This window comes from Indicator indicator, chromosome 22 (genome assembly GCF_027791375.1).
Source record: "Indicator indicator isolate 239-I01 chromosome 22, UM_Iind_1.1, whole genome shotgun sequence".
Taxonomy (NCBI): Eukaryota; Metazoa; Chordata; class Aves; order Piciformes; family Indicatoridae; genus Indicator; species Indicator indicator.
In genome coordinates this window covers 6827032-6853133 of record NC_072031.1, presented here as the reverse complement: position 1 = coordinate 6853133, position 26102 = coordinate 6827032, and the positions used below count along the sequence as shown (strand labels likewise).

At 49.9% G+C, this 26102-nt stretch overlaps 2 protein-coding genes across 3 annotated transcripts in view; both read right to left on the bottom strand.

The window, feature by feature from the left end:
- The window catches only part of TRAP1 (TNF receptor associated protein 1), a 30919-nt gene extending 16318 nt beyond the window's left edge, over positions 1-14601 (bottom strand). The window contains exons 1-6 of the mRNA XM_054391297.1: positions 14544-14601; positions 14230-14426; positions 12656-13148; positions 7543-7710; positions 6546-6628; positions 6027-6167 (exon numbers count right to left, since the gene is read on the bottom strand). Coding sequence (XP_054247272.1) covers positions 6027-6167; positions 6546-6628; positions 7543-7710; positions 12656-13148; positions 14230-14426; positions 14544-14601 — 1140 coding nt within the window. The remainder of the gene's footprint in view (positions 1-6026; positions 6168-6545; positions 6629-7542; positions 7711-12655; positions 13149-14229; positions 14427-14543) is intronic.
- A 3748-nt stretch (positions 14602-18349) lies between these two features.
- CREBBP (CREB binding protein) overlaps positions 18350-26102 on the bottom strand; it is a 99870-nt gene continuing 92117 nt past the window's right edge. For both annotated transcript variants that reach the window (XM_054391340.1, XM_054391341.1), the window contains 3 exons: positions 23318-23479; positions 22758-23039; positions 18350-20575 (listed from right to left, as the gene is read on the bottom strand). In XM_054391340.1, the coding sequence (XP_054247315.1) occupies positions 18407-20575; positions 22758-23039; positions 23318-23479 (2613 nt within the window). In that variant the 3' untranslated portion in view covers positions 18350-18406. The remainder of the gene's footprint in view (positions 20576-22757; positions 23040-23317; positions 23480-26102) is intronic.

The following is a 26102-nucleotide window of genomic DNA, read 5'->3' as shown; positions in this document are numbered from 1 at the left end:
ACCCCTGTGAGTCACAGTACAGCAACACCTTTCTCCTCATTAAATATGGTAAGGCCAGTCAGTCACCTTGGCTGAAAAGAGGGATGATGCCCAGTAGGATCTTGACAGGAGGAGATGAAAAGCCAGGAATAACAAACAGGGTATGGCAAAGTCTCAGGAATGTGACATGGTCCCTTCCCCCAGGGAAGAAAAAGCCAGTAAGAGAAGTTTTCAGCATCTGGTTCAGGTTTTGTCCATGCCAGAGCCTGAGCAGAACTCCTAACTCCTCTGATCCACTCCTATTTATAGCACAGCGTATCATTCCCAAATTCCACTATGGTAAAAAACAGTTTAAATATCCCTACTCCTGGAATTTGTTTGGCTATGGAATTGCGCTTGCCCTGCCAAGCTTAGTGCAAAACGCCTCAGGGCAGCTCCTGCAGACGAGGCTTATGAGGGTGAATCCAAGGAACAAAGGAGGCTCAGAACGCCGCTCCCCAGCGGCACTGGGACGCTACCAGGGGAAGGGAAAGTGTCTTCTGAGGTGGCCAGCTGAGGCTCCTGGCAAGGCAGAGGTTTCCTAGAGTAGGGAAGCACCTGAGCAGATGACATGGACACGCCATGGCCATTCGAACAGCTGCTGATTGCTGCCAGCGCTTGCTGCGGCCAGCCTGGGCGCTGCGCTGCGAGCTCCCTGCACCAGGTGGTGCTGCAGCGGGGAACGGGGGAAGTGGTGTCACTGGAGAGACAGGAGCAGGGAGGCCCCTGCAGAGCCGGCCCTCTTCAGCCACGGGAGCAAGCGAACCTGCCTCGGGCTGGGCTGACCAGCGCCGGCAGCAGTAGAGCTCTGTGGAATCCAAGGAAGGAGCTGGCACCACTTTGCTGCCCTTCTCACATCACTTAGCACTGCGCTGGGCCTCCAGATGTCTTCAGGAACCACCATGCCATCACACAACCCCCTGCCAACACCTTCTGCCTGCCATCAGGCAGCATAACTGCAAGGATTGCCATTGCTCCACCACCACCATTACAACTCTTCTTCCCCTTCAATTTCAAGCCCTGCCTTCAGTTTACAAGAAAAGTTTTATCAGGCTGAAAGCAACCACAGCAGAGCTATTCATAAACACATGAAGCAAATTGTAGCCAGGCCTTCACAAACTACATGAGGGATCTGTTCAGACTTCAAAGTGCCAAATGCTACTCCAGAGCTCTGAGAAACCAACCACTGTCTAACATGAAACAGAGTTCAGTGCACCGACACTTCATTAGCTGAAGGTTAATTACAGAAACCCTTCTGTTTCTCAGCAGAACAACTACTCACTCACCTGGCTGAATTTCCTGCTGGGACATCTCAGGGAGCAGAATAAACAGCGCCCACCCCCCCCCGACCCATCCCCTCTACAGCCCTGTCCCTCAGCAGGCCAACACAACAGCCTACAGACCATCACCTCGTCTGCTGAGGGACTGTGAGGAGCTCTGTGGCCACAGTTGTTGAACTACACTTTTACATGAAGCAACATTTACCCTGAAGAGGCAAGAGCTGAGCATTTTTTTGTGTGTGGAGACTTCCAAGACACAAAACCTGTTGTTGAACCTCATGGGACCTTTATGCTGTCTCTGCACTTTGTTCTAACCTTTGTGCATAGACACTTGCAAACAGAGACTGCTCCGTGCAACCATGGCTGGAAAACTGCTGGGCACACAGCACCCCAGGGCTCTGTGTTGGCTCTACAGCCTTGAGGACCTCTCCCTTCCAGGACAGAGGAGTAAAGGAACACCTCCAGCCCCATGATCACTTTCAGTCCTCAGCTCTGCTATTCACACCATACCTTTTGGTGAAGTAGAAAAAACCCTGCACTATTACAACAACAAAACTAGTTTCAATTAACTGATTGCTTAGTTTAGCTGGTAAACAAAAATCTACTTAACACAACATCCCTGCTTGTTACCAGAGTCCAATTTAAGGTATTGCAGGGCCTCCTCACAACAAACAATCCATTAAGTAACCATTAACTGCTGCATCAGAAAGAGCACTGCAGTTAGAGGGACGTGTCTGAGCTATTCTGCTTTTCATTTGGCTTTGTTGCAAAACAAACACTTGAAATACTTCAGTGCAAAACCTCAATGGGGCACCAGCAGAGCACTGACTACATCAGAAAATAAGGACATGCATTTCAGTCATATCCCAAAATGTCTGATTATCGAGTGCTCCCCTCCTGTTATTCAAATGCCTCCCTTAAAGAGAATTAAAATTCACAAGACCAGGTCAGCAGCTACACTGGAGCAGCATTCTGGTTTAGAACCAATAAAGCATCTGCAGCAGCAACCAACAGAAGGCAGCACAATAAAAATAAAACTGATGCATACAGCTTCAAGGTAATCTTGGCCTTCTACATGGAAGCTGTCCAAAGCAGAGAGCCTGAGCTTTCCCTTCCAATACTCTGTGTTGAAGTTATTTTCAACACACACTGCTACAGTGGCCTCCACCCATCCAGGTTACAAACCTGCTGTTTAGAAGAGTACTTGCTTTTATCCCCTCGGAATTTCTCATTTGCAGATGGGACATGCTCTTAATCTGGCATGAGGAGGAAGAAAAGATTCTTCACTTCCTTTCCTAGGCTGTAGGTTATTTGAGATGAATTGGTATCTCTGGTTCCCCTGGCACAAAACATGATGCAACTACTGGAAGCTCTAACCCACCCTTGAAACCAGTGCCACGTTTCTGCAAGCTTCATTCCACCCAAGGCTTCTTCAAGTGCATCCAGCTTTGCTCCTCCATCTCAGCCTGCACTACTGTCCAATTCCTTCCTCAAGCCCAAGTGGCAGAGGGATGCTGCAGTGCTGCACACAGTGAAGGACATAACCCTTCCCTCTACTGCAGCCTGATAGCACTGGGTGGCTGCTGGGACAGAACCCAGCATGGAGAGGGCCTGCTGCTCCCTCCCTGCACCAAGCTTTGCTGGATGTGAGGGTGCACCTGCACTGAACTGCTAGAACCCAAGCATCTCGGTTCCTGCTGGAGCCTCAGGACAGCCCAGTCTTTGCTGCAGACTGTTCCTAACTGGCAAGCCAGCAGAGATCTGCTCAGTGGTACAGGGAGCTGTTGCAGGGAGGAGTGGTGTTTGCAGTCATTTTAACTCCTCCCAAACACAGCAAAGTGGTTATTTTGTGGCTTCACAGACACTGACTTTGGATGACTCTGGTGGTGAGATGAAAAGCCCAACCAAGAAAACTGAGCAGCCCAAGCCCTGTCATCAATGACACTGCTTCTGCACGTTAAAACAGCAGCCACACCAGCAGCAGCAGCAGCTATTAGCTCTGTAAACATTCCAAACAATTTCCTCTTAACACTAGCACTGTCCCAGCCCCAAATGAAGCACCAGCAACGAGCAGAGCTCCAGCCCTGAGCTCACACACAGGCAGGGCTGCCAGCAGACACTGCAGTACGGCAGAGCTGTGCAGCAGCACCACTGACTGCACCACAGCCAAGTGTGTCACAGAAGCCTCAGGCAGGTGTCGAAGGAGAGCTCAGCTGTCCCAGGGCTTTGGGTTCTGTAAGGGCTTCTCTGTTCCCACATCAGAGGGTCTGTCTGTAAAGCGTTGGCACGCAGAACTGCAGAGCTCTGCAGATCTGTCCTCACTGAAAACACACCCCTGATGTTGTCAAGTGGATTTTCTGAAGAGGTCTGACCTTGCAGGCTGTGGCTGCTAGCAGATGGAGCTGTCCCAGAAACAGAAGGAGGCAGTTTCCAGAGGGCTGGAGGAAATGCTGCAATTTGCTAAGACAACAGGGCTTTGGTGAAGGACCTGATGTGGTGTAATCCAGAGGACTAGACAATGAACATTCCCCTCTCAGCAGATACAGCACCTGGCAATGCCTAGGTAGGATATCCCTGGAGGAGGACTTTGTCTTAGGATTCTGGGTCTTGCTTTGCCTCTGACTGAAATCCAGCCCTGGCAAAGAGGCAAGCAGAACTGCAGCCACTTAACAGAGATGGATGCAGTCTTTTACCAGAGCTGGATAATCCCTCCCAGGAACAGCCTGTAACAGAGGCCATCACACATTACAGACCTGCCTTTTCTCAGCTGGTGAGACACAAAGAGATGCTGCAGGGCTTAGAAGGGGAAGGGAAAGATCTACCAGATCCAGGGGCCAAGAGCAGCCCAAGGACCTAGATCAGAGTAAGACAATGGGACCTTCCCTAGAAAAATCTGATGTGCCCATTGCTACAGATCACACAGGAGGGAGCTGCCACTTCTGTTCTGGCAGGTCCTAGTGGGTATAGAAAACAAAACAGCAACGAAGGGAGGGGTTTGTCTCTGTCTCAATCACTGCAGGCAGGTGCACCCTGGCATCCCATAAAGGTAGGGAGGTGTTCTGAATGAGCCTTATTCACAGTAGTCATCACACACAGTGTTTATTCAAGAGGTTATAAATAAACCCTTCACTGGAGGTAAGGAGCTTTAGGCACTACTGAGAAGACAAACCTCTTACAGGAGATTGGAGAAGTGCTGCTCTCTCCCCCTCTGAGAGCTCAGCGTTGCTGCAGTTAAAAGCTTCCTAGTTAAGACTCATTTAGTTGCATTAGGAATGTGCAGGCAGCCAGGTAGGGAGTTATAAAAAGACAAATCCTTCACATGGCTAAGTGGGTGTGACATCAAATGCACCCTATCTGCAAGGTGAGCAAATGGGTCCCTGACCCTAACTGCCAAGGCAGGGAACAGCTTCCACAGTTACAGAGCACGAGTTCTAAGAATGTCTGGATGGGTTCAGAGGCTGAGTGTCCACTAGGACTGCAAAAGGGAGAGACAAGAGGAAGATGGGGATGGCAACAGACGGGGTGAAGCGAGAGCTCATTAAAGAACTGGTGTTACACAGCAGTCAAAAAATGCACCAGTCAGGTGTGATAGGAATAGCAAAGCCTCCACATGATGGTTTGAGTCGCTGGGTTGATGATTGTGTTGCCCACTGACGATTGCTAACTTCCCCATGGCAACCACAGCCGCTTGTTCTGCAGAGGAACCCAAGTATAAAATATCTGAGCAGCCTCTAACTGCCAGTGCTTTTGTCCCACGTGGAAAAACAGCAGCTTGTGTGCTTTGTCTGTGCCACAGCTCCCCTGAGCTTGCCATGGCCTTCACTCACATGCTGCAGTCTGCCTCATTCTTTGCTCTTCTGGGAACAGTCCTCTGCTACACTCTCATGGCTGACACTGGTCCACGAGGAAAGGTACTGATGAGCCTCCTGGGCATTAAGAACTTTATCAAGAAAAGACCAAAACCAAGCCTCAGCTTTCCACCCTGGACAACAGCCATGGACAAGAGCAATCAAAGTACAGAGAAGGTCCAGCTCCACCTTCCCTCCCAACACTGAGGCAAGCATACTTAAATTGACCCCCTACCTCCTCCTAAGTAAGCACTTTGTCACCAGTAGGGAACAATCAAAACCAGGGCTGCAGGAAGGAGGACAGACTAATGCTATGGTACTGCCACAATCTACAGTCCCACCTGTGTGTTAGGACCGAGTCTCAGTATCACCTGAACTTGGTCTCTCCTGGACCAGGAGATAGAGACAATAAGCCATGTGAGGTTCTTCTCACCACCTCAGCATCTCCCAGCCTGAGATGAGAGGGAAGGTCTGCAAGAGACCATGTAACACCTAAGACTTAAGGAGATGACAGAAATCCTCCCCAAAGGTCAGGATGAAATCAGATTCCCAGCTTTTTTCCCTAGTGAGAAATGCACACGTGCCCTGGGAACTGCACCAAAATGCTGGAAGCAAATCAACTGGTAGTTCTTCATAGGGCAGGAAAGAGCACCAAATTTTCCTATGGGGACAAATGGGAGCAGATAAATCAGTGGTTTCTCATCAAATCCTGACATTACAGTGTCAAGAACCACAGTCCAGCTGAGGACAGAACACTTCTTAGGCAGGTCTGGGTATCCATGGGACTGTGCTGCCACTCAGCTTCCACTGATGCTTCACAGAACACAGGCCAGTGATGACAGCAGCAGGGAACAAGGCTGTCCTGGTACCAAAGAAGTACCTGGATAGTGATGGTTCTCTTTCCACTGTCTGTCTGCAGATGGATCTCCATCTCGGGCAGGGCCTTCCCTTCTGCCATCAGCCGATGCCGAAGCTTCTCCAGCGCATCGCTGCCGTTGGAGATCAGCTCCCGGATAAACACCTGGGGATGAGACACAACCTGACACTGCAGCCTGGCCTTGGCCACTGCACAGGACCCCAGAGACCTGGGAACTCATTGCCTACTCACAACTGAACTCCCAGCTCACCACAGAAAGAACTGTGCTGCCAGCAGAAGAGTTGGTCTGAACTCAGGAGGCTCTGAGGCTCACAGAGCCACCTGCCCACACCTACAAATTCTTCTGAAAACATTTTCAAAGCATCTTCAGAAAATATCATTCAAGAAAGCACGACCTGAGTAGCACAGGACTGGCTGGGAAATTGAGCAGGAATTCTTCCAGCTCTGCAGTTTTGGATGTGCCCCCTGACAGAGACAGGGCTTTGCCACAGAAAATCCACCAGCAAGCAGTGGGTGCCTCACCTCCTTCTCCGAGTACAAGGAACGGGCAACAATGTCCAGCAGTTTCTTCGTTTCAGCCTGAAATTCATGTTTAGAAGCTGCACCTAGGATAAAATCACAAACACACTTTTAAGGCACTTCACCAGGCTCCTCTTGGGAAGAAAGGCAAAACTACAGTCTCACCATGTGCTTCAGCTTCCCGGAAGGGAAGTCTGTCTTTAAGTACCTGTGCCCAGAAAGTTTTCCTCAGAAAGCATAACACTATAAAACATCTCAGCTGAAGGACCATCCTTGGCCTTTTAAAACCAAGCATTTCTCCTGCTAGAAGCATCAGAGAGCCCTGAAGTTACATAGGAAAGCCAAGGCTCAGACACCACCTCATCCATGCCTTGCTGCTACAGTCCCCAACACCAGGGTGAAGCTGGGATGTGACAGCAGCAGTATGTCAACCCTATTGGGGGCTGCACAGCCTGGCAGCCTCAAAAGTACCTGCCTGAAAAACCACAGGAGCATGGAGTTAAGATGCTATTTCTGTGCTCAGATAGCTCATGAGGCTTTGCTTTAAAGCACCTCTCTGTGGAGATGTGCAAAGCAATTCATTCCAACTAAAAGATTGACACCAGGATTCTCATTAGACCTTCAGGATCCACAGCAATGACTTGGGACAAAATGTCTCTTTTAAAGCAATTCTAGTGCCGTGGAGCCTCTGCATATATGCATGACATCAATTGCCTGGGTAAGCCCACGGATGCAACACCTCCCTGCAGTACTGATGGCTTCCTTTTTCAGTAAAGGCCATTCTGATCGACACCTCCCAATTTTGGACAGGTGATGGTGCAATAAAGACTCTAACTGTAGCCTTCCAGCAAGGATGTGATGACCAAGACCTGTTCCTCCTCCAGAAACACCACTGAGGAGGGCTCATCCTCACAGTCAGGGCACATCAGCACCCAGATCTTATCCCCCATCTGCCTGTGCTCCAAGAGTGCTGCCACAAGACACCTGAGCCCACACTGACCTTGGACATTCTCCGTGTTACTGATGATGGTGTGCAGGGGCTCCTCCTCCTTGCTCTCTGCTGTCTGTGTGCTGTACATCCTGACAGCAGGAACACTGGTGACAGGAACATTGTACCAGAGGCACCCAGGATGCAGTATTTGTCTTTGGAGACATGCTAATCCTTTTGCTAGAAGACACAATTGAAGGCATTTCAGCATAAATCACAAGAATCAGCAGCAGGAACACTCCTAAAAGTTCCCACTTGAGCAATCCCATGGGGAGTTATGCTGTCCCAGCAAGACTCATGTTCCCTCACAATCAAACACCCACCACTTCCCACTGACACTGCCTTCACTGCACAAGAAGGGGTTTAGAGTGTCTCCTCTGAATTAAAATTCTAGCCAGAAGATGACAATTAGCAGATTTCACAGGGGTTTAGCCTGTGAGGAAGAGGCAGTCTACAGCATTGATTGCTGCAACCTGGCCAAGCTGAAGACAACAGGGAACACCAACTGCCACATTACCATCAGTGAAAACACAACACTCTGGTGCAAGGGAGGCTGCCTGAACCTCCTAGAGATGCCCCTGCTGCACACACAGCTTCTCTGGATGCTGTGCTAACACTTACCAGCAGGCAGGCCTCTATGCACCCAAACCTACCTCCTCCTGCTCACCCACATCCCGCCAAGAGCAACCAGCTCCTTTACACCAAGCTCCCTCCAGAACAACTCCAACCAGCCCCATTTGGCCCATCAGCCAGCTCAGCAGTTACTTTATGACAACAAACATTTGGCCCTTGACTGTCCAAGCACAGGTAACGGAGCACAGGGATTACATCCTCCAATAAAGGCAGCTCTGGGGGAAGCAGCACACACAGCAACAAAGACATTAGCAGGGAAAACAAGAGACAGGACACAAGTCAGGGACTGGGATTCCCAGCTCTCCTTCCATTGTGCTCAGGTGAGCTGGACACTTTGTTGGAGGACGAAACACACCCAAACCTGGCCACTAAAAGAGCACCTACAGCACTACCAAGCCCTGTCCAAAGCCAGTTGGTGTGGTTTCTGAGCTGCAGCAAGAACGGCCTGTGCCAGAGTGAGAGCCTGAGCATGCAGTGGGGCTGGGGACAGGCAGCGATTCAGCCTTCCCCAGCCCTACAAAGAACAGGGCAGAGGAGCACCCATGCTGGCCTAGGCAAAATGGGAGAATCTGGGTATGTACCAGAAACGGCTGGAAGCAGTGACAGGCCCAGGCATTTCTCACAGCTCACTCTGTGCTTGCAGCCTGATCCATCAAACAAGGGAAGGAGGCAAATTGTATACCCCAGGCCTCCGAGAGGCTCATTTTCAAAGTGTCCTTTCTTCAGATGAACGGGGACAAAACCACCCAGCTGCTGAACTGAGAACCACCACATGGTGAGAGTCCCTGCAGTACATTTGTGACCTCCCTGGAGGCCATCCACAGCCCTGCAGTACAGGTGTTCTGCTGGGAGAACCCAGATCCCTCCTGAACCTTCTTCCACCTTGCCACAGCCCTTGAGTGAACTCAGCATCCCAGCCCTTTCACCAACATCCATCACTGTCCTCACCTCATCTTGAGAGGTCTCAGGCTCCTTTCACAAGTGCTCTGCAAACCTCTTGCCCTCCTTAGCAGGTGCCACAGCCAGTATGCTCACCAAGAACAAGTCTTGCTGCTCTGGACCATAAGGCTGGGCTCTCACTCACTCCAGATCAGGTGAACACAAACCCCTCAGCTTTAACAGTGCTTCTGGCTCCTGCACCTCATCCCCAAGAGCCGATCAAGGAGGCTGTCAGTCCTCATTCCTCCTCCTCCTCACAAAAAGCTTTGAATCAAGACCCACGTCTCCATCCAGAACCTTGAATTACTCCTCAGTCATTCTGCCCTTAAAGAGAAGAGCCCACAAATAGTTCTTAATGCATCTGAACACCTCCCACACACATAACTGTTCCCTCTCTGCGTCACAAACAGCTCTGCCGCATTATCGCAGACTGTGTTCTTCAGCTGCCTCCTGCCTGCGAGGAGAGCAGCCCAGCTGGCTGGAGCAGAAAGCAGGAGAGAACTTTCCCTGTGTCTGTCCACCAGAAAGGGCCTGAGGCAGCCCTAGGCTTCACATACTTTATTTACGTGTTTACACATCTGATGCTCGTTCTAAGGTAGATGGTGTGGGATACTCTGAATAACCTGCACCTGCATGCAGGCACACAGACACATCGCCCAACCTGCAGTAATCAAGAGGGAATTTTGCTCCATTCTGGACTCTAGGATCCCAAAAAGCAGACCCGCAGCAGCTCAGTGCTAACCCTAAGGCTACTTCTGCAGGCAGCAAGGCCCTCATGCCACCAAGCGGGCCACCCCCCAGCCCATAGCCACTTGCTGACTCTAGAAGAGCCATTGATAACCTCTGACGCATCCATTTCTTTGCCTCTTTACCTCTGAAGCACAACAATAAATCATCACCCATCAACTCACAAGTTATTTTTGGATTTGTGTAATGTTTGGTGTTATCATCTTTAATTAACAGTCAGGTAGAGACAAGGCTCATTAAATGCAAGCTGCAGCTTCTTCAGCTCCTTTGTCTCCTGCTGAGCCCTTGCCTGGCCAGCCGGGAAAGGCTCCTGGCAATTCTGGGTATAAAACCACACTTACCAGCACATAAAAGCTATTGAGAAAGTGTCTGCTGACTTAACAGGGTAAATAGACACACATTTTGAGCCCAAGAAACACACTCCTATGACCAGGAGACAAGAAAGGAATGACTCTTGCCCTGGCTGCTACAATGTGCTGGGGCAGATCGGTCTTTTTCCATCAGGTTATTTGAACGCTGAGCTCCATCAGGCTCCACATGGCTTCCTATCTGCATCACAGCCCCACCTGCACCCTAAGAGATGGCAGACACCCACACTGCTCTCCAACTACGAGGTCGCTCTGAATCCTAGGGGATTCTCTGCATGCATGGCCTTGAACACAAGGAACACACCAGGGACCCTTGGTCTCAGGGGCTCCTTTCAACCCAGGCACCAGAATGCCTCAGGATGCCCAAGCAACCCCACCAAAATCAGCCTTTCCAGGGAGAAGGCTGCCAGGAACCAAGCTGATCGGCAGGCAGACATTTGGGGTGGGAAATCGAGCACAAAGCAGCAGGCAGCTCAAAACAAAGAGGAGAATTTGGGTCAGCAGAAATTACCATAACAGCTTGATCACTGTGCAGTCGTCAGCCTGAGGACACGCCTGCACAGAAGAGCACTTGCAACCAGCGGCTTCCAGCTCACATCTCACTAGAGAAGGCTCTTGAGCTGGGCACCAGGTCCTGGGAGAAGAGTTCCTGACTGATCTGCTCACACCAAGGCATCCCCCAGAAAACCCTCCATCACCTTCGGCATTGTCAGAGCCAAGAGACAACACCGTCAGCTGCACAGCCAAAGGGAAAGGATGGCTTACACCAAAGCTAGGGATCTCCACCTGCATCTGAGTGAAGGGAAACCACCTCCTGCCTCTCCTGCTTTACTTCCACTCCACACAGCTTCTGCTCACCATTTTTTCCCTGATGGACCTGGGCAACAAGTTGAGGGATAAAACTCTGTCTCTGCTGCCATTGGAGGCACACAGCTTCCTCCTCAGTCAGACATAAGAAGCCGCTGGGGATTTCCGTGGTGGAAGAACTGAACTGCCCAGACAGACCCAAGTGGCACTTGGTGGCACAATAAATCTAACAGTGTGACCCTGATAGTGACCATATTTGTCACACGATTTCCTCTGTCATATAACCCACAGGGAAACCACAGACCACACTGACAACCTCCAAATCTGTCCATTAGGAGCCAGACAACAGATAAGGAGGCGCTGAGCACAGGACATGCTGCTCACAGATAGAGGCAGGAAGCTCCTCAGCACGCCTCAGCTACCGACAGCTCATTAGCACGTCTCCTTACCTACACCTCAGTAACACAGCACAGCCTGGAATTCAGGGCTCAGAATTTCTCAGCCTTTAGTCTTTTCAGCTTAGGTGAAATCCTGAATGCATCTCTAGGAAACACAAACCCTTTAGGCTCATCTGTCAGGTTATCGGGAGCTGGAATGGCCAGAGAACCGGAATGCCAACTTCTGCTGCTCCCTTCCCAGCACCCAGCTGACCTGCACATGCTGTATAGCCTATAGGAGCTAGGACAGCAACCTGAACATGCTATGTAGCCTATATGAGCCACGACATCCACCTGGATATGCTGTATACCCTGTATGAGCCAGGAGAAGAGCCTGGATGTGCTGTGTGCCCTATGTGCACTACTATGTTAACCTGAACACACTGAACATCCTACAGGAGGGAGGAAACAAAACTGCACCTGTATGAGCCAGGACAACCACCTGGACATACTATGACCTGAACATGTTGTAAGCCTTCTATGAGCCAGTACATGATCCTGAGCATGCTGTACACCCTTTACAAGCCAGGATATCAACCTGGACATCCTACACATGCCAGGAGATGAATCTGGACATGCGACATGACCTGTACGACATGCTATATACCCTGTGTGAGCCAACAAATGAACCTGGATGTGCTATATGAGACAAACACGCTATACACCGTACAGGAGCCAGGAAACTGAAGAAGCTACGTGCCCTGCCTGAGCTAGGCGATGACCCTGAGCATGCGACACACCCTGTATGAGCTATACGAACTCCTGCCTGCGGACGACTGGGCGCTCCCAGCTGCCGTTCACCGAGCGAGGGGGGCTCCGGCAAGCAGCTGGCGGTCAGTCCCGGCTGGCACTTCACCTCCCGCCTTTCTCCTCCGAAGGCCTGCTCTGCGGCTAGGCCCAGCCGGGTGAAGTCCCGCGTACACACGGCCCCGGGGAGTCACCGCGTCCCCAAGGACGGAACAGTCCCGGAGAGGCGCAGGACCGCGCCGGCCGGCGATGCTGCAGCCTAGGGCGAGCCACGGGGTGCCCAGCCGCCGCCTCAGCCCGCCAGGGCGCGCCCCACGCCTCACGCCGCCCGCCCCTTCCACGGGCCTACGGTCCCCGGGGCTACGCCGGGCTCGGTGCTGGCTCCCGTCCGCCCGGTCACGGCGGGGCAACGGCGCGGCGGGACGGGACCGGCCCGGCCCAGCTCACCTGAGGCCACCCGCGGCCGGACCCCGGCCCCGGGGCGCAGCAGAGCCGCGAGGCACCGCCCCCGCCGCACCGCCGCCGCCATGCCGCGCGCTTCCCGCCGGCGCCTGCTGATGGCGTCACGGGGCCGCGCGCGCGTGACGCCCTGCTGCTCCCTCAGGCTCCTGCCGGGGCTGCCTGCGCGGCCCCCTCGGCTCCCCCTCAGCCCCAGGCACGGCACCAGCCTCCCAGCAGACCAGAAGCCTCCTGCCTGGGTGCACGCACATGCCCCGTTTCCACGTCGCGGGGTGCAGTCCCGGCTCCTCGCATCGCACCCCGCCTCTGTGCCGCTGTCGTTTCCCCCCAGCCCTGTCAGGGGTTTGCCGTCGGGACGAGGCGCTGGGAGCGCCTGCAGGGAAACAGCTCCCTGGCTGGCAGCTCGCAGCTCTGCCGCGCCGGCTCCCTCCTCGCTCGGCTCAGTCTGAGCCGCTTTGGCACCAGCGAAGCAGATCCCAGCCTGCGCCAGGGTTCGTTCTGCTGTGGCTTTTCAGGGCCCTCTTTATGCATCTTACAAGAGAGATGGTAACTGGGGACGCCGAGTCCAGAACACCACTTACAAACCTTTTCTCTTTTGATGGTTCAAAATCCCGTGTTTATTCCGCCCGGAGGACCTGTTAGCAACGGGAACCTAGAGAGGTTACAAACCCACCCTCCTCTCCTCACAGACACCTGTGAGGGTATCTCACAGCTGATGACACAGTGTTTGCCTCAGGGAGCTCATTTCATGCAAGAGGTTGTGCCAGGCGCTCAGCACAGTGCATCTCACCCAGCTTCCCCAGGGAGGGGGCTGAGGGCCAATGAAAGCCTGCACCAGACTGGAGATGCCCTCAGGAGGGCCCCTGTGCCACACTTTGCCCAGACTCTCCTACTTGACTTTGGGCTGCTTGCTTATTCTCTCGTTTTCCCATTTACCTGAAATTCCTTATCTGCTGGGGAGCAGCCAGACTGTAGATCCAGATCTAAAGGGCTGAGGTACTGGAAAAAGGCTGTGGATGGGGTGAGAGAAGAAATAAACTGCTCTGCTGAGAGCTGAATTTGGAACGTGGGTGAGACCAAAGCCTAGCTTCAATGAACAGCACAGCTAAAAATAAAAGCTAAGCAGGTCTCATTTCAGTGAGCACCAACCGCTTCCAGACAGAGGAGATGACAGCCCTCAGGAAGGAACCATGGCCACTTCACAGAGACAGCTCTGTAAGGCCTTGGCTCGGGGCAGCTTGCTGGAGAAGCTACACGTGCAGCTCACTTTTGCAGCTTGGCTGTGGGACTGTGCTGATCCACTTGCTTGCAGAGGAATTTGTGCCATGCTGGATGTTACAGATTAGGTGTTTGCCTCACGCCAGCTGGGCTGCCTTTCCTTGTGGAACGGACCCCACCCTTTTCTTGAGGTTCCCTCTGTTGTGGCACTTCCCAAAACGCCTTGTGAGCCCCTTTCAAACACTGTGTGCGTTGCTGCCTCCAGCTGACTTGACACCACAGCACTCCTTAGCGTTGCTGTGCCATGACACCACACCAGAGCTCTTGTACCTGCTGTGAAACACCCGAGTCCTCCTCCTGCCGTGGATGTGCTTTAACTGTTCATCCTTTAAGCGTGTTCCTGCTTGGGGACTGCAGGGAATCTGGTGCAGACTGTCCCCTCTGTCCAGGCTCAGGTCGATGATCTGGCAGTTGGCACTGACTAACCTCAGTCGCTGCCCTGGCAGCATGCTGCATGTGGCAGAGATCACCCTGCTCCCAGCTGCAGAGAGGAAGCACAGGCAGCTGGCCCCTGCACCCGTGTGCTCTGCTGCGGTCCTCCAGCTTGAGTGGCTGCATCATCTTCACTGCACTAAGAAAAGCAGGAACTGCAACTCACTTTTTAAGTAGCACTTGGTGCCCACCCAGATCACCTGTAAGCCATTAACTGCTGTCATGTACACTGCTGCTGACCTGAAGGAACGTTTTGCTGCTATGGCTGTGGACAAGGACCAGTGTTGGCTTCCAACGGGGTTCCTGTCCCCAGCTCTTTGGCACCTGCTGCACCCCTGGCAGGAGGGCTCCTCTCCCTTGGCCCACTCCTGTGGTCAGACTCTTACCCCTTTGCTCCAGTGTATCCAGGTGCAAGACCAAAGCAAGGAACACTGAGGGTGGATTTCTGGTCCGGTGGGACAGCAAGGAACAACTGAGAAAGCGAAGTTCAGCTGGTGTGTGTATAGCAAGAAGAAATACCTCGGAGCCTGCTGTGGTAGAAGGCAGGAGAGCCAGCAGCAGAGTGGAGCATGGCAGAGAGCTGGAGAAGCGGAGAGCAGAGGGCCAAGCTGATCAGATTTAAGCGCCACCACCTCCTCCAGAATTCACGAAGGGTAGGCAGGTAGCCAGCCCTCTGCTGATAAAGATCCTGCACCAATTAATTGTCTTATCCATTCTCATTTCTGGGATGCTGTTCCTTGTCAGCAGTACCTCCCTATCCAAATGCAGATAAGGACCAAGGACCTGAAAAATGAGATGCCCATCCACTCTTCAGATATGCTGAATTTCATCTCAATACCCAAGAGACTGAAGTGCAGCCTTCTGAATCTGCAGGGGCTGTACACCAATCCTCATCTCTAGCTCTGCACATCCCTTCTCTCCCTGGTAAAATACCTGCTCTTATCTAAACTGCTCCAGGAAGCTGGGATTAGCAGAGCTAAACCAATCCCTTGCTCCATATCCTTAACATACTTCAGCTTGTACTTAAAACACTCCAGTATTTGCTTTCCATCAAGCTTTTTCTCTGCTCTTCCCCAGAAGCAGGATCCCAAGTGAGCTGCAGCCCGAGGGCCACATCACCACCTCTGTGCTCCAAGCAGGACTTTGCTTACCCATGTCCAGAAGCGGTGCTGCTGGTTTTGAAATGGAGGCTACTTAAAGGCATTAGTGAGACTTGAGCGCAGTTATCTTAGCCCTGCCGTCAGGCTCTGCTGATCCCAGTGGGCAGCAGCCAAGGGGAACCATCCTTCAATCCAAGCAATTTTACCAGATTTTATTAGAAACACCAGCACATTTCAAGTTTCCTCTTTTTGATCACAAATATAGTATTTTTCCTCTTTTTTTAAAGTACACAGCATGAGACACAGCATCAAGGCTTTCCCTCTTTTGGGTTTGGTTTTGTTTTTTTTTTTTACAGCAATTTCTTTTGGACAAGCTCTGGGTTAGTGTTCACTGACCTCACCCCAGCCCCAAATTTTGACATCTTGAATTGCTGAAGACACATTAGGTGGGCAGATGAATCTGATGGCAGTGAAAAAAGTACAGCAGGTCAAGAGTTGGCAAGGAAAGTTGAAGCAGAGACCCTCTACAGTTAAAAACTGTAGAGCACAGCTGCACGCTGCTATTCACAGCATGGGGGTGAAAGTGCAGATAAATCATTTGCTCTTCTCCCCCTGAGCCCCCCCAGCACCGTTCCTGGAGGCAGGTGAGGCTGGAGGGAACGCCGACTCCAGGTGGAAAGCCACATGTGCCCGGTGCTCCCTGCAGGAGCAGCAGCCGGGGCGGACAGCACACGCTGGGTTTGCTGCCAATCCCACCAGCAAGAGGCCTCCAGGTCTGGGTGACGGCGCTTGAGGCTGGCTGGGGCTCTGAGCTCACACCTACGCTGGGAAAAGCTTCCCTGATGCTTTAACTCCAAGGAAGCAATTCACTGACAGAGGGTTGGGGGGAGGTGTCCCAGGGCCATGGTGACAGGATATTAAAGGGAACATGGACATGATTTGTTATTTTTTATTCCACAGAAAACCCTCAAATCTAGACTCAGAGTTAACAGCAGAAAAATAGTGTTAAAGTCAATAGGTTCATATTTTACTGTAGACTAAATAAATTAGCCTAGAATTAACTCAATACTCTCTATTTCCCCTCTCATTGGTGATCCTTCTCTAAAGTAACGCAGTTTGTAAAAAGCAACAGCTAGTAAATAATTTATTCCAGTTAACCCTTTATGGCTGCACCCCTGCAAATATTCCAGGTGTGGGCACCACTCCACTCCCCTTTCTCCTCTCCTCTCCCTGCAGAGGGAAGTTCTCACTACTGGGTGTGGGAAACCAGACCCTCTACCTAAGGAGTCGCTGCAGGAATCGCACCGCTCCTATGGCTGCCTCCGGCTGGGTGTTCGTTGCTATGTCTTACAAAGAACATGATCCAAAAATGGAAAAAAAAAAAAAAGATAAATAAATTAAAAAAGAAACAAAACAATCCAAAACAAAACAAAAAAACCCTTGAACATTCTTACATGGATTTTTTCTTTTTTTTTTTTTTTTTAAAGAACAGAATACATGTTAAAAACTTCCGTAATTTATATCAATTTTAAGCAATACTTTATATACAATGGAAAAAAAAACAAAAACAAACAAAACCCCCAAATAAAAGACATGCATAGTCCAAATACAATGTTGAAAACAGCATTTTTTTTCATAAACAAAAGAACCCAAACACTAAGTGTTAATACCATGTACATGGATTCAAGAAGGACCACCCTTTTTTTTTTTTGTCTGTTGCACACAGTTTATTTAACAATATGATATTATAAGTAAGAAATGAGTTTGTTGGTTTGTGGTTTGTTGTTGGTTTTTTTCTGTTTTGTCTGTTTTCTGTTTTTTGTTGTTGTTTTTCTTTTTTTACCATTCTATACAGTGATTGAATCTTCTTGGATTTTTTTCTCTTATTTATAGTAATTATAGCGCTTGCATGATTTACACTAGAATTGCTTTTCCTCATTTCAAGTTTCACACAGAAGAAAGAAAGAAAAGAATGCTTCTTCTCTATTCAAATCAGCACGGCCTAAGAGTGATCATCCCTAGGTTTGTATTTTTTTTGTTCTTTTTTCTTTTTTTTTTCATCTAAAAACCAGTTTTTATCAGAGAAACAAAGCAACAATTTCTACATCTGCAAGACAAAGGGGATTGGCGCTGGCCAATGTGTGGTGGTGTGTGCAAGAGTCACTTCCTATCCTCCCAGGGGTAATACTTCAAACGTCTGCAGAGTTCACTATAGAAAACAAAATCTTCCAGCAACGTGGCAAAGTCACTGGGGCTGACATTAGAAGGTTGCATTATTTCATTATTTCAGGAAACAGTTTCTGAATATTACTTTTTTTTTGTCTTTTTTTTCCTTTTCTCTTCTTTTAAACGCAAATGTTTAAAGTCTTGAAAATACAAATAAAAAATATTGAATATAATGAAGTTGGTTTCCCCTACTTCCCGTAGCCCACCCCCATTAAAAAAAAAAAAAAAAACAACAAAATGAGTCAACAGCAACAAAAAAAGAAAAAAAAAGAAAAAGAAAAAAGAAAAAAGAAAAAAGCCAACCTCCCCCCCCAAAAAAAAACCCTATGAAAGAGAGCAGAAAATTTAACCGCCTGGCTTTAACAAAAAAATATATATTCTTTGTATTGTTTGTTTTTTTTATTGTAGTTTTCTTTTTGTTGTGGGGTTTTTTCTTTTTATTTTTTCCCTCCTTTTTTTTTTTTCTTTTTCTTTTCTTTTTTTTTTTTGTTAAACAGCAATTCATTCTTCCAAGTGTAGGAAGCAGCAGTTCCATCTAGGATTCAAAACAACCCAGATGTCTGAATTTTCAGTACAAAATGTCCAAGAACATGAAAAGGAACAACAACGAAAAAAAAAAGAAGAAAAAAAAAAACCAACCAAAAAAGCAACCCCAAAAATAAAAACAAACCCCCCAAAAAATAAAAGTGATGCTCCCATAATGCTACAAACCCTCCACAAATTTTTCTAGTGTGTCCCCGGTGGTGTCACCGACCAGAGACAATTCGTTAGACAACGCACTCCTGCTGGGGGTGTTTAGTTGTGGAAGCATTGCACTCTGTTCGGGGTTGCCCAAGTGTCCCTGATCCATGGAGCTAGCCATAGTAACTGCGAGTCCTGGGTGGGGGGAACCAGTCTGGGGAGAGACGTGGTGCGGCGACGGCTGGGGCTGTATCCGGGGTGACGGGCTGGAATGTGGTGGCTGGGACTGGGGACGGGGAGACTGAACGGGTGCCGGGGAGCGCACCTGGTTGCTGAGGGAGGTGGCGATCTGCTGGCCCGGGAGATGAGACGCCTGCGCTTGTCCTGAGAGCATGTGCTGCTGTGGGCTCATGGGGTTGGGCTGCCCAGGGGACCCTATCTGCTGTTTCATCTGCTGCTGTTGCAGGATCCGCTGCTGCAGCGCTTGCTGGATGTTGGGGGTGCCATCGGCCCCCATGCCGGGCTGGCCCATCTGGTTCAGTTGTCCCATCTGAGCCATCTGTCCCATGGAACCCCCCTGTATCGAGAGGTGCTGTTGCATCCGCTGCTGCTGCATGGCCTGAGGGTACCCTCCCGGTCCTTGCGGCTGCTGGAACTGGTTGTGTCCCGCCATCCCTCCTGCCATGCCAGCCCCTCCTTGCTGCTGCTGCTGTTGCTGCTGCTGCTGCAGTAGCTGCCGCCGCAGGATCTCTCTGTACTGTGGGCTCATGTTGGCCATGCTCGGGTTGTGTCCAGGGTTCATGATGTTGATCGCTTGTCCCTGGGGGTTCATAGCTCCGATGCCTTGCTGCTGGGGAGGAACGCTGGGTCTCTGCACTCCTGCCTGCATCGCGTTCATGTTCTGCAGCCCTGCCTGGGCATGCATGCCTGGCTGCTGCATGCCAGTCTGCGGCTGCTGCATCCCGGGCTGTGGCTGGATGCCTGCCTGTGGCTGCATCCCGGGCTGGTTAGCCACGTATTTGGCTGTTCTTTGCTTTATAAAAGCTGCCATAAGCTGAGGGTTGGATTTAAGGATATTAAGAACCTGCTGTTGCTGCTGCGGAGAACTGGGTGATTTCAAGGTCCTCAGTAAGTCCTGAAGTGCATTCGGGGGGATGCTCCGTGGTGGCTGCTGCACACCCGGCATCCTCGGCCCAGCCACGGCTTGTGGCGTGGCCATCGGCATGACCGGCCTGGCCATGCCTGGCTGCATTGGCTGCTGCTGCGGCATCGGGGGTGACTGCCACTGTCCCGGCTGCATGTTGGACATCACTGGCCCGCCGACAGGGTTGGGCCGCGGTACATTCATGCTGACCTGCTGCATCTGGTTCACTGAACCCACCGTCGGGTTTACTAGCCCTGGGCGACCAGGAGGCAAACCATTGTTGATGTTGTTGACCCTGTAGAGCTGCTGCTGCTGCTGGGCAGCTTCTCTCTCGATCTGCCGAGCTGCTTCCACGGCAGCTGGCGGAGGCTGAGCTGGAGGCGCAGGGGCGGAGACTGGGTTTGCAGGTTTTCCTGTAGAAACAGTAGTAGGGGGCTGAGTTCTGGAGACGCTGGGGAAGCCAGCCGGTGACATACTTACAGGGGATGGCTGGGGCTGGGGAGGAGGCTGTGGCGTTTGCGGCGTACTTGGCTGCTGTGTGGGGGTACCAGGCGTTGCTGAGGTAGGAGAAGGCAAACTTTGCTGAGGCACGTTTCGGGTGTTCATGGTAGCCATCCTTCTGCGCATGAGCTGAGCCTGCTGCAGGCGGTGCTGGATCTGCTGCTGGCGGAGTTTGTGTTTGATATTGAGACAGAATGGCACGGGGCATTTGTTCTCTTGGCAGTGTTTGGCATGGTAGCAGCAGAGAGCTATGAGCTGTTTGCACACCGGACAGCCCCCGTTGGTCTTGCGCTTGCAGCCCTTGGTGTGCTGCACAACCCGTTTCATCTTCTGGCAGGATGGCAACGAGCAGTTTGCATTGCGGCACTGACAGGCGTGGACCAGGGACTGAATGCAGCGCTGGATGCTCAGCCGGCGCGACTCCTGGGGGCTCTTCGACTGCTGCTCTCCTTGGCTGTTGCTTTCATCATCCAGGCCCAGGCCCCACTTAACCATCTTGTGGTCATGGCTCTTAGTGTTGTAGCAGTTAATGCAGAGGTCGTAGTCCTGAAAGCAAAGAAAAACCCAGAGTTCAGTTGTCTATAGAGCACTTAACACATCAGCCAAAGAGCAGAAGAGTGAGAGTAGTGCTGAGTTAGCCAGACGAGCCTGCTGGGGAAGCACACTTGGAGTTTCAGGGGGTGCAAATACACAGAACAAATCCTAGAGTGGGTTAGGTTGGAAGGGACCTTAAAGATCATCTAGTTCCAACCCCCTTGCCATGGGCAGGGACACCTTCCCCCAGACCAGGCTGCTCAAGGCCCCATCCATCCTTCAAACACTTCCAGGCTTAGAGTCTCCACGACTTCTTTGGGCAATCTGTTCCAGTGCCTCACCACCCTCATGGGTAAGAATTTCTTCCTTTCTAAATCCCCCCTCTTTCAGTTTAAAGCCATCAACTCTTGTCCCATCACTGCATGTCCTTGTAAATAACTCCCTCTCCATGTTTCTCACAAACTCTGAACACTGAGTAATAAAGCTGGAGTGCTTCAGAACACTGAAAGGCCACCAGCAGGTCTCCCTGAAGCCTTCTCTTCTCCAGGCTGAACAACCTCAACTCTCTCAGCCTGGCCTCACAGCAGAGGGCTTCCACCCTTCTATCATTGCTGTGGCCTCCTCTGGCCCCCCTCCAACATGTCCAAGTCTCTCCTGTGCTGAGGACTCCAGAGCTGGCCCCAATAACAATGGGGGGTGTCTCAGCAGAGCAGAGAGGCAGAATATTTTGTAAAAATCTCTAGAGTGACCTTAAATCAAGCAGAAGCTTCATGCTAAGACACTTACCTGAAAACCTGCTCACAGCCCCAGGTTTTCACTTCCCTGTCCTTCCTTGCTGGAGGAAGGACACTTCCTTACATGAAGTACTTCTAAGAAACCTAAGGCCATACCTCCTTCTACCACTTCATTCCCCTAGTGTGCAGGATCCATTTCCTGCAGCTTTGCCTCAAGAAGCTCTGGTCAGTGCTCTCCTCATAGGGATTAATTAAGACTCTTCTACCACATGCCTGGCAATAACTAGAAGTGTGAAAACCAGTTTACAATTACTCAATTTTTTTTTTCCTTGTGTTCAGCTACAGCCAGAGGTCATCACAACCCCTCTGGAGGCCAAACTCTCAAGTCCACCAGTATAACTCCATGCATAATTGCTCTCTAACACAGTTCAGCGGAAGTGATCTGTGCTGGTCATTAAAAGTATTGAGCCAGGTTAGGAAGCAATTAGTTAGTCTCATCTGAAGGGCAAGGAGCCATTAATGCTGGGCCAAAGGGACAATGAGAAAGTTGTGGCAGCCTCTTTCCCCAGCTCTGTGGCAGCCTGGACACACCTGGCTACTCTCCTTACAGCACGAATAAAGCAGAACGAAAGCTGCCTGGCAGGAATACACCGTGGATGTGAGAGTGCCCAGCAGATTCAGATGAGGCTGACCCTACCACCTTGCCCTAAAGTTCTTCAAAATTAAGTTAAACATTTGTCTGTGCAGAGGAGCCACGGTGAGATAAATGATGCAGCAGGAGCCATTCCACAGAATCACAGAATCCCAGCGTGGTGGGGGCTGGAAGAGACCTCTGGAGATTATCCCGTCCAGTCCCCTGCTAAAGCAGGGTCACCCACAACAGTTTGCCCAGAATCACAATGTCCAGCTGGGTTTGGAATCTCTGCAGAGAAGGAGGCTCCACAACCTCTCTGGGCAGCCTGCTCCAGGGCTCTAGCACCGTCACACCAAAGAAGTTTCTCCTCCTGTTCAGGTGCAACCTGCTGGGTTCCAGTTTGTGCCCACTGCCCCTTGTCCTGTCACAGGGCACCACTGCCAAGAGTCTGGCCCCATCCTCTTGCCCCCACCCCTTAACTCTTGCTCAGCACTGATGAGATCCCCTCTTAGGTTGCTCTTCTCCAGGCTCAACAGCCCCAGGGCTCTCAGCCTTTCCTCCTCACAGAGATGCTCCAGGCCCCTCAGCATCTTTGCAGCCCTGAGAGTACTGAGAAGTTTCCATGTTGAGAAAATAGACACTTCTTCCAGAGGAAGAGGTACTTCAACACCAGTGGGCACCTTCCCTTAAGGCCTAGCAGCCCTTTCATCAAGATAGGCTTCATTTGTAGGAACTTTGGGCAATACGAAAAAAGTGGAGCGGGGGGGGAAATCAAGCTTTTCTGTAGGGCAAGAGGGCACACAAGTGTCTGGTGACAGACACCTACCTCACAGACAGTGCAATGCCACCTTGTTTCCACATGATGTTTGCACTCATTGCACGTGTAGACGAAGCGATCCTGCCCTTGGGTGTGCAGTTCCACCAGCATGCAGAGCGTGGACCACTTGGAGCGGCGGAGCGAGGAGAACTCCCAGTGCTTGTCTCTGGCTAAGGTGAGGAAGGCATCTCGCCCATCCATCAGATCACAGCTAAGTAATGGATCAGGGTCCACAATGGGAGGCAGAGTGTTAATTACAGGCCCAGCATGTAAATGAATCACGAAAAAGACCTGCAGATAAATGGGGGAGGAGAGGGGGAAATAAACATCAAAGAGGTTAGATAATCTTGGAGGAGAGAGCCCATGGCCTGTTGCAGTAGGGGTGTTCTACAAATGTTATCTAATTAACTTAGTTTAGGCTAATCTCTTCCACTGTGCTGTTACACAACAGGAAAGATTCCAGTGCAATCACAAGCTTTGCTCCTCTTGATTTTCCAGCTCTGAGCTCCATCATGCCTGGATTTACTGGAATAAAACCTTCTGTTTTGGCAGTGTGTTTTGATAGTTACCTCTTTATGCTTCTCCATAGTGGCATACAGCTTCTGGGACAGATCATTGGACACGTTTGGCATGCTGGGTTTCTTCTTGTTAGCTCTGCTGATGCTGCTCTTATTCTTGTTGGTTTTTTTGTTGTTCTTCTTCTTAGCGTTTTTGCTGTCTCCCTGGCTTCCCTGCAACGAAGGTGGAGGAAAAGATGTTACATTCCCATTCACTGCAGCTGAAAGGGAACACCTCTGCTGGCACTAACAGAGTGTGGTTCCATCTCCTGCAAATCACAGTGTTAAATATATCCCACCTTCCAGGAAACAGCCAAAGCCAAACTGGCAGGGAAATTCAAACACTGTTTAAAAATAGATTTTTTTTCAAGTCTGCATATACATTAAGTAATAATAATAACAAAAATTCCTATCTCACACTTGTTTTTCCTCCTTCTCCAACACTGCCCTTCAACCTCTGCTGCTTGCTATACAAGCTCTTGCTGATTTGATAGCAAAATGAGTTACAAATAAAAAGGACCTTACAAAAACCTATCCAGAAGTACAGTTATTTTGCTTTGTGGTGCTTCTAGGGTTTCACAGGCTTGCTGGAGCTCTGATTTAATGTTGGTTCATTTGTTTTTGTTGAGTAAAATTTGGGCTAGACACAGAAAAGAATAGGCAGGTTTCAAAACTAATACAATACATTTTTCTCCATCCTGAAGAATTACAGCTGCTTATGAAACTAAAAACTAAAAACAAAACAAACAAAAATTCAAATAATCCCTCCCCCAACCTTTACTTGTGCCCAAGTTACAACAACACTTGACCATATACTAAATGTGAGAAGCAAGTAAAGAGAGTAAAAAATAGCAGATGATGCTATTTAGATGACCTGAGAAAACAGAAATAACTTTTAGACTTCTTGTGTCCTTGAAAAAGAAAAGCCCAAGCCCTCAGAGGGAGCTCAGCACTCAGCAGAACCCCTCTCCAGCTGCCAGAACAGTGGTTATCACAACATTAAAAATAAGCTGCTGAAATACTCCAATATATATTTTTATGTATACACACCCAAGAAAGCTTCATGAACACTATGTGCAAGCACACACAGGGTTTATTTATCCACAACCACATCTGCTCAAAGACAACAAAAACGTTCCACCTGAAGAGAGCAATTCTATACATGGGCTGTCACCACACTTCCATGTCATTAATTTGGCTGGGATAAGAATTCCCTGCCCAGGCCTGGGTTTTCTGTAACTATTTTTATGACCTTTTTGACCACATCTATTTGGAAATTAAAATGACACTGGTTTACAGGAAACCAGACAGAGGTCTAAGTGATCAGAAATGAGCTACTTTATGTTTTTACTTTGCTTTCTTCACCTGAAAAATTTCCTCATGCCCTGCTGGAAGTCAGGGATGCCCTCATTTGCCTACATACGCCAGAGCATCACAGAACCATGAAATCATTAAGGTTGGAAAACGGTTGGTTCGGAGTCCAACCATTAACCCAGCACTGCCAGGTTACCACTCAGCACTGCATCTACACAGTTTTGAAACTCCTCTAGAGATAAGGACTCCACCACTGCCCTAGGCAGCCTGGGCCAGGCCTTGACAACCCTTTGGGAAAGAAATTGTTCCTCATATCCAAACTAACCTCCCCTGGGGCACTTGAGGCTTTTTCCTCTCATTTTGTCCTTTGTCACCTGGGAGAAGAGACCAACCCCAACTCTGCTCCAACCTCCTTTTGTGGAGTTGTAAAATGAGCAGAGATTTTAACACTGAAACACCACAAGGAATGAACAGACAAACTTAGCTAGTGGCATATATTTTAGGTTTTCTTTCTACTCCACTTTCAGCATGCTAATACTTGGTCATTTATACAAAGCTATTTTGAAGTATTTAAAGAAGCTGTGAGGTTGTTTCTGCACTACTGCTTTTGATAGCATCTCAAACAGCCAGCCAGGTTTGCCAGAGATGCTAACCACATGGTTACTGAGTGAGCCTTCAACAACTTCTGAGTATTCACCACTTCTTCAGACCCCATTTTGCTGATACTCACAGCATGTGCTGACTTTTAAGCAGCTCTCTCTCCACATAAAAGTTTAGGTCTAAGAACGTCAGAAAAGTCAGACAGACTCAGCACCATCTCGAAACAAACCGAAGTGCAAAGACAGAGATCCCCACTACTGGGCACAGTTTCCTCCATAAAATGGCACAAATTCAGGTGGCTGCATTAGAGAAGTTCTCATGCTTTTAATTTCACTCCTCCTGAGCAAAAGCTCCATGTTTTGTTGGATATTTGGATGCCATTTTCAGCGAGCTGGATGCAGATTCTGTTCCTTCAGTATCTCAAGTGACACCAATGTAGGAACAGAAGGATGTCAACAGCCATGGCTGCACCTTCTCACTTTAGGCAGAGCACTGGTCTGACTTACAGAGTGAGCTCTTCTAGGCTTTTGAACACACTTTTTCTCCCATCTTTGGAAGCAAAGGTTTCTGCTGGTATCTTCACTAGAAGGGCAGGCTCTGATTTATTGACAGTGATACTCATAGAAAAGAGAATGCACCTGTAGTCCCAAGCCTTCTCTTTCAATTACTTTCATACTGTTTGTTGAAGTATTTCAGTAGGGAAAGTTAAATTCAGAAGGAACAAGGTGAAAACTATTACCTTCATGGTTCCATAAAACACATAGTAACAAACTATACTGGCTTTGGAGAAGCTGCTAAGGTTTAATAAGAAGGAACCTTCTGACATAACAGAATTGATGAATTAAGGTCCATCACTGTACTTCCACCACATGGAATACACACT